Raw genomic sequence first — 13,163 nt, 5'->3', positions numbered from 1 at the left:
ATAAAATGGAGATAATGATCTTAACCTCATAGAACTTTTGAATTCGATGAGCAAGAACGGATAGTTACAACAGAATCTGACCAAAAAAAAAAAAAAGTGCCAGCTGTTGTTACCAGTGGCCCTTGAAGCCATCACATACCCCCTCCCTGCTGCAGATGGAGCCCAGGGTCATGCATGCTAGGCAAGCACTCTACCACTGAGTCACACCCCCAGCCCCTCTCCTACATCCTCATCCCAACCTGTTAGCAGCCTGACCTTGGCACAATCTCTCCACTCTGCTGATCTCTGAAAGCAAAGACTTGCCTTTTCCTTTTCTCAGTCTTCTCAGCACCTTGTGCAGTGCTTTGAAGTTACTGCTGAATGAATCAAATAAAATGTTCTCCATCAGAAAAAGATATCCATTGGCAGAAATCACTGTACCCTGAGTCACAGACCCAGGCCTCAGCTGGCATGGGCAGCCCAGCCTTTCCTCTCAGCCCTCTGGAAGTCATCGGCTTGATTTATTTTTGGATTGTATCTCTAAAATATGTCAAAATAGCTTTTCCTGCACAAAGCGAATGATTCCTACCCCCAGATCTTCAAACCAATCTGAGGCACTGCTGTGGCCCCTTTTGGCACCACATTCTTGGAGCATGTGAAGGAGGAAGCATTGAAAAGCACATTTGTTAAAGTTGGAATTTGTTGCCATCAAGCACTTTTGAGAGCCTGGTTGCCTGTAGAATGGGTTCTCACTCCAGGAAAATGCTGGGGCAGTGGATGTTCTAGTAATACTCTAGACAGAAACAAAAGTGCAGGGGAAGAAAACATGATAGGGTCTCCAGGTTGACTTGATCCGATTGAGAAACTGGATCCCATTTGTACTTCCAAACTGATCGTTCAAGTAACCAAAACCACAGCCAGCCAGTTGTAGCAAGGTCTGTAGCAAGTATGAGGCCTTTGTGCACCCTCAGGAAATCACAATACCTCTGAAACTTGGTGTCCTCATTCATCAAGCCAAGATTTGAACTAGGCCTCTTTGGCCCCAGGTCTAAATCCAGGTCAATCATAAGTTTCCTTCAGCTGCTGTCTCCATTTAGCATGCTATTTGGGAAATGGGCCACTAGAGGCCACTATGAATACGGTTTAGCCTCACAGCTTCTTCAAAAGGCAGAAGCCTGCCAAGGTTTTTCATGATTTTCCTAAGCCAGGCCTGCCGCCCCTTGGATGTGAAAATCCAGCAACTGCTCAGATTGTGAGAGACTAGAATGGAGATGTGAGCCTGGCACTGGAACCTATGGAAACACTGTTGGCACAGATCCACCAGCCCTCTGTCCTGTCTATTGGACTAGGTGGAGGAGAAGCCCTCCTTCCAAGTGTGGTAAGGTTGGAGGATCCCTGAGACCAGGGCCTGGTCCTGTAGCCGGCCTTATAAAGAGCAGGAACCCTAAAGGAAAAGAGAAAGTGTCTCATGGTTTGCAGATAACTCCTATTTTTCTCTTATTCCCCCAAACCAACTACTGACATCATTACGCTTATTTCTGGATGAGCAAACTGAGGACCAAGACCACAAAGAATGAATGAATGGATGGAGCAGTGGACCCAGGGTCTGCATGGCTAATAAAAGGCAGGACTAGAACTTGGGGACTTTTGATTACAAGTTTAGCTCTTTGTTATCTCCACCTTTGTCATAAGAGAAAGATGAGGAAATGAAAAAGAATCTTGTAGCAGGGCAAGGTCACAACCTGAGTTGTCCAACCTGACTGCTCCCCTGGAGCATTCTCAGGCCTGGCTGGCCAGGAGGCCCCAGCCTCAGCTGTCTGAAAGAGGGTTCCCAGCAGAGCCCAACCAGGGGAGGAAGGGGCCCACAGGACCCTAATCAGTGTGTTTATTGGGTCATAACTATTAACCTCAGCACTCAGCTCTTCTCACAAAAATCACTTTTCTCTCTGTGAGAATCTGGCCACGACTCCATTAAGAGCTGCCGCCCCATAGACCTCGAACAGCAGGAGTGGCAGGGGAGGAGAGAGGACTAATATTTCTACTTCCTTATTATCCTGACAAGGAAAATGACCATATCATATCCACTGTATAGAAAAATCCCCCAAGGGAAAGGAAATCCAAAGTTTGCAATTGTCTTTTTGGCAATATTTAGTTCTGAGAGAAAATGTTCCCTCTGTGCCTCCCTTCCTTGATTGTTTTTCTTTTTGTGATACTGGGGATTGAACTCAGGGATACTTTATCACTGAGGTAAATCCTAGGCTCTTTTTTATATTATTTATTTTTTTGTACCAGGGATGAACCCACGGGTGCTTAACTACTAAGCCACACCCCCAGCCCTTTTAAAAATATTTTTATTTAGAGACAGGGTCTCCCTGAGTTGCTTAGGGCCTCACTAAGTTGCTGAGGCTGGCTTTGAACTCAGAATCCTTCTACCTCAGGCTCCCAAGCTACTGGGATTACAGGCGCCTGCCACAGTGCCTGGCCCTTTTTATTTTTATTTATTTTTAAATTTTTTTAGTAGTAAATGGACAGAATACCTTTATTTTATTTGTTTTTGTGTGGTGCTGGGGATCGAACCTAGCACATGCTAGGCAAGCTCTCAATCACTGAGCCACAACCCTGGCCCTTTGCTATTTTTATTTTCTCGCTAAGTTGTAGAGGCTGGCCTCTAACTTGCAATCCTCCTGCCTCATTCTCTTGAGAGTTGCTAGGATTACAGGCTTGCACCATCTGAAGGCTGCATATTCCTCTTTAACAGTATGTATGATGCTGTGTATGAGCCAGCAAGAGCAGGGAAGGGACTTGGGTCTGAGGACTTAGGAGGGCCAGCACCTTACTGCATTATTCCATTTAACACCCACCCCCCACCCCCCACGGCCATGAAGAAGGCAGCGCAATGCCCATTTCACAGAGGAAGGCTCCTCGTCCCTTGGCTGGGCCTTGGCAGGCTGAGCTTCAGTCACGGGGTCTTTGTCCCCCTGCCACTCTAAACTCCCACTGGGATGGTTTCCTTACTGTTCCTTGCCCCCTCCTCCCTATAGCTCAAAGCTTACAGAAACTGATTTTCAAGTCAGATCTGGTCACTGCCTGACTCTCCCCAGCCTTTGTTATTCCATCTATAGAATGAAAGGGCCAGACTCATTCTAACCCCCTCTGGTCGAAACTTCTATGATTTATGATGGTATTTGTCTTCCAAGGAGCTACAGGCACATTCTATCTACCTAGAATCTCATCCCAACTCTTGGTAGGTTGGTACAATGAGTTTATTATCCCCAGTGTGTATGTATGGCACCAGGGATTGAACCCAGGACCTTGGCACACGCTAAGCCAGTACTCTACCACTGAGCTACAATGCCTGGCCCTAATAGCCCACTTTTTAAGCTGGGGAACCTCAGAAGAGATGCAAGAGACAGCCTGGCGAGAGCTCTGCATTCCTCCTTCAGGCAGGCCAGCACCTCGGAGGGGCTGTCAGTAGCAGCTCCTGGAGCCTGACACCTGAGCCTCTTCCAGCTCTGATAGAATTATCAGAGAACTGGGGAACAAATACTTCCCGTAATCAGGGCAACTGTTCTTAGCCAGAGGTGGAGGAGGCAGGCCGTGAAGTGTGTCTGATGAGCTCCTCTCTGGTGCAAGGCCAGAGCTAATAAACCCAGGGAAATCACACAGGCAGCTGGAGATGCGAGCAGGCACGCTCCAGGGCAGGGCCATGGGGACCTCAGCTTCCACAAAGCCAGCCTCGTGGCATTTCATGCACGTTTCAGTTACCTTCGGCAGTCAGGCAAGCAAATACAGGCAGCTTGGCATGAAAATGAATTTAGAGCTTAAAAAAATGAGCCTTTCATCCTTGGTGGCCACAGGAGATGCTGAGGAGCAGTGGTGACAGAGAATTAGGGCTGGGGTGAAATGACAGTCCCCCCACACATACACACCATCATCTAAGGGAAGGATTGCAGAGTCCTGCAGCCCAGGTAGAACCTCAGGCAGGCACCTGGCTCAGGGGAGAGATGGATGAGTTTCAGGAACGCAATTGGTTAAGAGGCCCACACCTCACCTGGGCCTGAGCATGCCAATCAGGAGGGATTTTGAGGCTGGCAGTTAGGGAGGGGCCTCATTTGCTTTTAAGCTTCTGAAGAAATCTGAGGACTCATTTCCCATTTCCTTAGATGCTCAAACAAGAGGAAATGGACTTACATGGACTGGAGAGAGAGTGCAGGAGGCCCAAGAGCCCACTGGCTGAGTGGGGTGTGATATATTCACATCAAATTAGGGGCTGGGGATATAACTCCATGGTCAAGCACTTGCCCAGCATGCACAAGGCCCTGGGGTCAATCCCCAGCAGCACAGGAGGAAAGGAAGGAAGGAAGGAAGGAAAACTAAATCCAGCAACAAAATAGGGAGGCTGAGGCTAGGAAAGATGGGGGCTGAAGGACCAGGTAAGAAGGCCCAGACCCTGCCTGCAGGTTATACCCCTGCTGAGGGGGAAAGGAGAGAAAACATCTGGACAGATGAGAAACTCATTCAGATTGGAGGAATCTAGGCTAGATTCTTGGAAGAGATGGCACCTAAAAGATGGGTAGAATTTGGACCAGGCAGAGAGGATAGGCCTAGGGCAACCAAGCTGGTTGATCTAAAGCCTGATGATGGCAGGGATGGGAAAATGGAGGGTCACTTTGGCTTTGATTGCCAGAGGCCCGGTGAAGGCACATTCATGTCAATCAACGAAAAGTCAAGGTGACCATCTCTCCTTGAAGAACTTGAAGTAAAGAAGGAAGGCTCCTTTATACTCTAATTCCCACCCCAGCACTTACAAACTTTTGTTGCCAAGCCCCGTGTATCGTCCAAACAACCCTGGTGAATTGCTGTCCCTCTCTTGGTCTCCGTTTCCAGATTGAGGTGAGCTGGACTTCTTTTAAAGTCCTTTGCATCACTGAGATCTGTAATTCATGACTAATAATAAATACCAAGCTAAAAACTGGATTAAATTGTAAGGCTTGGGGGGATGGCAGGCTGTGATGTCTGTGCTCAGAGTGAAAAGTGGAAGATCAAGGCCCAGAGCACAGACCCCCCTGGCACTGAATATGCCCCTCAGACTTGTGAGGCAGAGACTGGAGGCTCCTGGTGAGGGCCCTGCCTGGGGCTTGGAGCAGAGGCATGCATCCCTGAGAGCCGCGGAGGAGCCTGGGTGGCATCTGAAGACAGGGGCTTGGGGCCCACATGGTCTGAGGTTTGCGTCCTTTCTCCACTTAACTGTGTGAGTTTGGGCAAGTTAGTTGTCCGCAGGGCAAGTTAAGTTACTGAACCATTTTGGACCAGTTCCCTCATATGAAAAAATGCAGCAAATACCACTCATTCTTCTATGGCTTTCCCAGAACATTAACTCAAAATGGGGTCCCTAATTCCTAACTGGACTGAGCTCCTAAAAAGGCTGGGCCTTCCTCACCCCTCTACCCTAGTAATGAGCTGGCACAGCAGGAGACACAGATCGGGGCGGGATAAGGTTTGTTAAATGGACAACAGCAGCATCGCAGGGTTCTATGGGGATTCAATGTCCGATGGCTGTTAAATTCTTACTGCAGAGCTTATCGCATGGCGGGTCCCCCATAAATAAGATAAATACATCAGAATCCCTGTCCCCCCTGAGGTATTGGCCAGGAGGCCCAGGGAAACCGATAGTTGCCAAACAAGGATTCAATAGCTTAATTCATAATCAATACCAAATAAATGTCTGCTGGGTGGAGGGTCGATGAGATGTGTGTGGTGACGGAGACCCAGGCCCTGTCCCCACTGGGGGGGCAGAGGCTGAGGGGCCTCATGAAGGCCTATGTTTCCAGGGGTAAGAGTGGACTCCTCATTGAGCCATTTGACAAATCAGGCCCCTGCTATGTGTTATCTGTGTGCTGTCCCAGGGGCTGTGGGCACAGCAGTGACAGATGAAGCCCGTCTGTCTCCAGGAAAACCGACAAGAAGACTCCTGTGAGAAAAGCGCAGGAGGCCCAGGGGATGGGGTGGCCAGGTACGAGACGTTAGGCGGGGTGCCAGGGAAGCCTCCATGAGGAGGGGGCATTTGGGGAGAGGTCCAAGGGACCCAGGGGAGACTCCCAGCCTAGGGGAACAGCAGGTACAAAGGCCCTGAGAGGAACCTGCAGGCACGGTGAAGAGGCCGTGTGGCTGGCATGGAGTCGCTGAGGGGAAAAGAGGAGGTGGGAGCGGGATGGGAAGAGCCTGTGGCCCATTCCTTTTACCACAGAGGGAGATGAGAGCCAGGGGAGGGTCTTGGGCCGAGGAGAGACACATCCTGACTTTAGCTTAAGTGCCCCCTTCTTGTTGTGAAGGTTCCCCTCTCTAGACTGCAGCGGCAGGTAGGCCTCGCTCTGCTGGAGAAGCCCCCAAGCCTGGAAGGAAGAGAAGCACGGGAGGGGGAAGAGCAGGGCCCAGGGACCCTGGGGCAGGGGAGGGTTGTGTGGGTCCTAGGGAGAAGGGCCACTAGGCCAGCAGCAGGAGAGCCTGGCTTCCCTTTGCTCAGATGAACACAGACTGAGCTAGCTGGACTGACCCGGGGAGGACCGCGGGGATGGGGAGGATGCTGGGCATCAGGGAGGCTGCCGCCCCTCCAGGAGGAGAGAGGGTGGGGGGGCGTGGAGAACCCCAAGGCTCCTTCTTGCCTCTACCCAACAGAACGTGGCTTCTTCTGAAACAGGCCTTCACTGTCTTGTGTACTTGACCTTGCTGTTATTAGTGGAGTTTCTAATCGAAGAATCAGTGACCTTGAATCCATCACTCCCCTTCACTCAGCTTTTTAGCAAAAGAAGGGGTTTAACCTGGATGGTCTCCCAGCAAGTCCCTTCTAGGATTTCTATTAATGGATGGAATCAGACACTGCATCTCCCCTCCCCCTTTAGTGCCCTGGTGGTTTCAATTTCTGTCATGTCCTCTGTCTTTACTTCTTTCCCTGCGGCTGCCATGTACAGTGGTGCAGGGTGTTTACCGTGTAAGTGCACCCAGTGAAGGGGCCAGTGGGGCCTCAAGTCCAGTCCACACTCTGCCCAGTAAGTCATGTGTCTTACCTGACTCAAGGCTGTATTTATCCAGAGCCTTTTTCTAGTTTGCTCTAAGGTGTGGTATAGGTGGCCCCCACTTCCCTGCCCCTTGCATGCTCCCACTTCCACTCTTGCACGTCCATCATCTCCTCCAGCGGGGCAGATGGGAGGGCCTGGGGGGAGGGGGCAGCAGCTGCCTCTTCTGAGAGGAGCTCTGCCCCCAAAGCCCGCCGTGCTTTTCCTCTCCTTATCGATGCTGTGAGTTGCCTCTCAAAATTGCTCTGCCATCATTAACACCAAAGATTAGGTCAGATGAGAGCGTGTCTGCAGTCTTGGATGGCAAAGGCAAACCGCTGATGCTGATTATTCCAGATCTTCTGGGCATGGCCCATTCCGTGCTTGCAGTTCTTAATCAGAGGGATGAGCCTCAGTTACGTGGGGGGTGGACCAGGGGCCAAGTCTGGCTGCCAGGCCCAGACAGCATGTCTGCAGCACCTGCTGGCCTGCCTGCCTGCTAGCTCGGACGTCACAGGTGACCACAGTTACTTGGCACTATCATCTCTCAGAGGAGACATAGCCCATCCAATGGCAATGCCCATTACAATCCATTTGAGCAAGTTCTGGGAGCATCAGTCCCTGGGCCTGGTCAGCAAGTTTTATTTCTGGGGCTCACTCATTGGGCATGAACCGGGGGGGGGTGCTTTTAGATTCTTCTCCTTCAGGGTCCCTTCTGAAAAGGCTGAACCAGGCTGTGACCCTGTGGCATGGCCACTTGCCTCCTAGTCTACCTCCACCAACCCTCCACCTTCTTCTCAGCTACACCGAGATCCCCAAGCATAGCTCTCTGGCCCATAATCATGCTGGTGTCCCGCAGGAATGCCTGCTCAGCCGCATCCTGTGGGCAGAAGTTCATGGTCAGGGCCTGGTCCATCCCTTCAGCTTTCACCTTTAACACCGCATTGGGCTCCAGCCCCAGCACCTGCCAGCACCTTTGTTTCTTTGCCTGAGGTTTTCTCTGGCTTCTGGAGCCTGAATTGCCATTCGGTGCTTGTCAGGCCAGAAGGGCCTGGAAATCGATGCCCTCCAGAAGCAACCCTCGGCCTCTGAGCCAATGGCAGGCTCCCCCACCCCTCGGTGGGTAGTTTGAGGCATGTCCCACGATCTCCTCAGTGGGAATGAGGGCAGCTTCTTCTGGCTGCTGCCCTCCCCATCTCCCCACCACACTCCCCACATAGCGTCTCCTTAGCCTCCCCAGTAAACTCCTCCCTGTCAACCTTGGTCTCAGGGGCTACTTCTGGGGCAAATTAAGACAGCATCCTCAATGGCCATCTCAATACCTCCTGTCTGCAGTTTCCCTGTGCCTGCCCTTGTTCTGGCGCCTGGAGGGCTGTCAGTCACTCTCCTCTGTTCCCAGGACCCTTTATGCCAACCTCAGCAGCTCTCCTCAGGCCACACTGTGGTTTACCTGTCTGCATGTCCTAGGCCCCCACAAACCTGGGACCTCTTAAGGCCAGATACTTTGTTCTTTCTGCTTTTTTATTCTCTGGATCTAGAACAGCACCTAGCACAAAGCAGATGCCCAATATAGTTTTCTTGTTTTGCCAAAGAGCCAGCAAAAGTAAAAGGAGTGGAGTGACAGATACATTCTACTCTTTCTAGAAAGAAACCCTTGGGTTGCTACTCCAAATGCTATCACTTTACAAGGCTGCTTGGTAGAACTTTAATCTCACCTCTCACCTGCTCAACAACTTGTAATGGCTCCCCGTTATCCCCCTACCCCCCAAGGACTTCATTTCATGTGTGACTTTAAGACCTTCCATCATCCAGCCCATCCTAAAATGCCTCTTACCCAGTGTCAGGCTTTGGTCTCACTGCCTGGGTTCAGCCAGTTCCCAGCTAAGTGATCATGGCAAGTGACTTAGCCTCTCTGAACACTAGTTTCCTTATTTATAAAGTGTGCATAATGATAGTAATTTTGAGAATTTAAAAATCACACACGGTCCTTATGAATAATCTACCAACCACTGAACTATACACTTTCAGATGGTGATTTATAGAATATGAATAATATCTTTTTTTAAAAAAATTAAGCATGATGTCTGGCCCAGTTCTTTAAAAATTAAATGGTGGTGATCATTGCTAACAATACTTCCCAAGTGGCCTTGCAGCAGGCCAGGTCCACAGCAGGTGCTCAGTAAATACTCACAGAATAAATGGAGAGCAAATTCCACAAGTACATTCTGAGCATTTGTCTATGTTAGGTATGTGGGGGGTGGGAACACAGAGATTCAGATCTGGCGTTATTTCATCCTGGAAGAAAAGAAGTGTGGTGTTTTAAATAAGGAGAGGAGGTTAACACTGCCCTGGACAGGGTTGGAAGTAGCCCTGGGGCTGACAACATGCACGAGAGAAGGCATGGCTACCTAATGGCTGTTTACTTCCAGGCACCTGGTGTTTCTTCTTCAACCAATCATTTGCAGGGTTGTATGGTTGTGTGTGTGCGAGCGCACGCTGAGGATTGAATCCAGGGACACTTTACCATTGAGTTGAGCCCCAGTCCTTTTTAATTTTTTATTTTGAGACAGAGTCTCACTAAATTGCTTGGAGCCCGGCTAAATTTGAAGCTGGCCTCAAACTTGGGATCCTCCTGCCTCAGCCTCTTGAGTCACTGGGATTACAGGCGAATGCCGCCACCACTATCAGTGCAGAATGGTGTTTTAAAATATGTTCATAACAAGTTTTGACAAATTGCTTAAAAATATTTTTCTGTTTTTGTGTAACTCTATTAACGATGTCAAATAAAAAATTATTCTAAGAAAATAGAACGCACTGGAATGAAAACTTCACATTATGCTATGCTGTAAATTCTGGTCTATTATTATGTAGAATAATAATTTTTTTAAATATATAGATAACATTGTGTACCTAGCCTGATGTTGTGGCACATGCCTTTAATCCCAGGCACTCGGGAGGTTGAGGCAGGAGGACCTCAAGTTGGGAGCCAGCTTGAGCAATTTAGCCATACCCTGTCTAAAAAATAATAAACAGGTCTAGGGATGTAGCTCAGAGGTAGAGCACCCCTGGGTTCAGTCCCCACTATTAACAAAAGAAAAGAAAAACAAGCAAAAGACCAACTCCACCACTACACTGTATTCCTACTGGTGGTTCAAACTGAATTTTGTAGTTTACTCTGGATTTTGTTTTAAATTTAAAATCAATAAAAATTTCAAAAAAAAAAAAAAAGATCTAAAAAGGAAGCAAAAGAACTTGAATATTTTCTGTGGAGGAAGAGTCGCAGGCCCAAATCCAAAAGTGAAGTCTCCTGACCCACCTTCTCCCTCCTGCCCTGGGAATTCCCATCGCCTTTGTCCCTCTCTGTCCCAGGTGGCAGAACAGCAGAGTTGAGTAAACAAAAAACACTTGTCCCAGCCCCAAGAACGCGTTCTTATCTTATACCCTGGCTGTCTAGATGTATTCTGCTCATCTTCTATTCTGGCTCTATCTGATGTGTTGACTTCAAACAGGATATGGGCGCGTCCCGCACTCTCTGGCCGCCAAACGCAGGTCCAGAGGCTCCACGCTTCGCGGTCCAGGCTCAGACTTTTGGCCTCCTGTGCATCAGGTTTGGACAACGTGGGGCGGCGGGTGCGGAAGTGGAGCTCCATGTTAGCAGAGCATAGACAGGCTGAGGAGGGGCCGCGGGTGGATTTTGTGAGGCAAGACTACGTGCGCAGTCTCCAAGAGACGCCTCAGCGCTACAACCCCAGACCCGGGAGGGCGGGCTGGAGACCGCTAGAGGCTCTGCTGGGCAGGGGGCTGCTGAAAGGTGCTCCAACTCTGTCGTTCTCCAGGGCAGGTCCTGGAGCGCCCCCCCCCCGCCCCTTACTCGGTGCAGGCCCTTACTCGGTGCTGGTTGCATTGAAGCCCGTGGAGCTCAGGCCATCCTCCTAGTCTGGTGGCAGAAGCTTCTAGACCCGGGGGCTGGCACGGCCGTGTGGTCACGACGGGCGGGGGAGGAGGAGGGCGCTGGCGCGCGGTTTAGGTGGCTGACTCCGCGAGGCCAGAACCGGAGGGAACCCGAGGAGGGAAGGGGAAGCACCTAGGAACCGACCCAGGGCCAAAAGGCCCTAACTGGGAAATCGAGGTGCCCTCTCCCGGCACTGGGGTCGCCACCCTCCCTGCCCAGTAGAAAGTAAGTCCGCTTCTGGGAGAGACCCTGTAACCCGACCCCCTCTATGCATACATTCCCCTCACCCCGCCACCTGTCCTGCCACCTGTCCTGCCTAGACCTTTTTCAAACAGGTGCCCCTTGGTTCACAAGCCCCTCTCCCTCCCCCAGTGCGGAGACCCTTGACCAGAATGGAGGACGGCGCAGAGGAAGACGCGCGCACCTGGAACCATCTCTGGCTGTTGCTACCCTTGTCCCAGGATCGGGAGCCGCGTCCCCACGCCCACCACGCACACATACACACACAGACTCACCCGCTCACACGCACTCAACACCGCGCGCAGACCCCGCCCGCGGCCCCGCCNCCCCTCTCCGTCTCTCCCCGCTGCGCCCCAGCTCCCCAGGCTCCTGGCCCCTCTCCGCTGGGCCCCCAGCCTCGTCGCAGCGTCACCCGCGCCCCCTCTTCTCCCCGCGGCCCCCGCTCCCTCCGCCCCCCTCCCTCTCTCACTTCCCACGCCCCCTCTTCGCGCTCCTCTCCGCCCCTGGCCGCCCAGCCCCGGCTCCGGAGTTGGGGGAGAGCCCAGGGCTCCAGTCGCTCCGGAGGAGGCGTGAATCGCGCAGGAATTGACTAATTTGGGGTGGGGGGTGCGGTGGGTGATGGAGCAGCCTGAGGACATGGCGTCGCTGAGCGAGTTCGACTCCTTGGCGGGCAGCATCCCGGCCACCAAGGTGGAGATCACCGTGTCCTGCAGGTGAGCCGCCCGCTGGCCGGGTCCCCCTGCCCCGCCCCGCCCCTGGACCAGAGCCCCGCGGCCCCTGCCGTTCTGACCCTCTTATCTCCTAGAGCCCCTTTCCCAGAGTGTCCTCGCCTCCAGGACGCCCCCACCCCATCCCACCCCACGGGGGTCCGTCAAGAGCCCCTGCCTAGCTTCGGGTGGCGACAGCAGAATGGGAAGCCCGGCTGGGGTCATAGCCCGGAAAGTTTGCACTCCAGGCTGTTGCTTCGAGGACTGCGGGAAGAGACAGGAACAGGGGTCTAGGCACCAGAGCAGGGGAGGGGAGATGCAGCAGGGTCCCCGCTTGCTATCTCTGATCAAAACCTCCATAAATGGAGAAGGGAGAGACTTGCCCCATCCCTCACAGGCATGCCAACCTTCCCCATTCTTTGCCCTCTTCTCTCCTCTCCTCCGGTGCTGCTCAGCATCCTTATCTTCTCTCCCCACCTCCTCACGGTCCTAGAACTCAGGATTCCAAAGCCTTCCTTCACCTCCAACAACAGGAAAAAGGATCAGATTGACTCATTCATTCTGCGTTGTGGATAATCCATAGCAACTTGAAGTGACACCATTAAAAAAAAAAAAGCAAAACAAAATAATAACCTGGGTCAGAAACCTTAAGCCAAAGGCTTGGAACACCGCTGGTGAAATTTTAGAATGAGCAGGAGAGGAGTATTTTTGTGGACTACAACCCCCAAATCCTCAAGTCATGTCACACAGGATTTGTGGTAACTTCCTTAAGAGCTGGCTTCTTATAGTTGTGGAGGTGGCTGCCCCAGGCAGTAAGAGGGTAGAGGTGGAGAAGGGGAGATTTTTCCCTGACGCAGCCCTTTTGTGATTGGCCTAGAGTCACTTCCTTGCTGGGACTGAGGGGTACTGTGGCTCAGGCATAGCCCTTCTTGAGGTTCCTCCAGTGAGGCATCCCCACCCCCAGTAACCAATGGTATGTGGAGCCCTTGTTCCAAATCACCCATCCCATCTTCTTCTAGGTCACTTTTTGGCCAGAGTGTCCCTCACCCTCCTTGTGACCCCCCCCCTACAAAGTTGAGATATCGATTGGGGCATTGTAGGTAGAGCCAGAGACACTGGTCTGGGTCTTGAAAGAGGGAAGGACTTGGGGGACTTTCTCCTAAAGGCTAGAAGTTGAGGGCGAATGAAGGCTGGTGGGGTAGAACGGCAGCACCCCCACAGCCAGACCCTCCG

At 51.7% G+C, this 13,163-nt stretch overlaps 1 protein-coding gene and 1 non-coding gene across 5 annotated transcripts in view; both read left to right on the top strand.

The window, feature by feature from the left end:
- Nucleotides 1-9,345: 9,345 nt before the first annotated feature.
- LOC125617562 lies at nt 9,346-9,468 on the top strand. Its single transcript, XR_007348600.1, has one exon. It is a non-coding gene; the product is annotated as a U6atac minor spliceosomal RNA (small nuclear RNA).
- A 1,890-nt stretch (nt 9,469-11,358) lies between these two features.
- The window catches only part of Cpne5 (copine 5), an 89,781-nt gene continuing 87,976 nt past the window's right edge, over nt 11,359-13,163 (top strand). For 2 of the 4 annotated variants that reach the window (XM_048805209.1, XM_048805212.1), the window contains exon 1: nt 11,360-11,936. In XM_048805209.1, the coding sequence (XP_048661166.1) occupies nt 11,842-11,936 (95 nt within the window). In that variant the 5' untranslated portion in view covers nt 11,360-11,841. Of the gene's footprint in view, nt 11,937-13,163 lie in introns of all 4 variants that reach the window. The other 2 variants (XM_048805210.1, XM_048805211.1) reach the window with 2 other exon arrangements.

This window comes from Marmota marmota, unplaced genomic scaffold (genome assembly GCF_001458135.2).
Source record: "Marmota marmota marmota unplaced genomic scaffold, marMar, whole genome shotgun sequence".
Classification (NCBI taxonomy): Eukaryota; Metazoa; Chordata; class Mammalia; order Rodentia; family Sciuridae; genus Marmota; species Marmota marmota.
The sequence above is the reverse complement of the archived record's forward strand: the minus strand, read 5'-3'. Positions and strand labels throughout refer to the sequence as shown.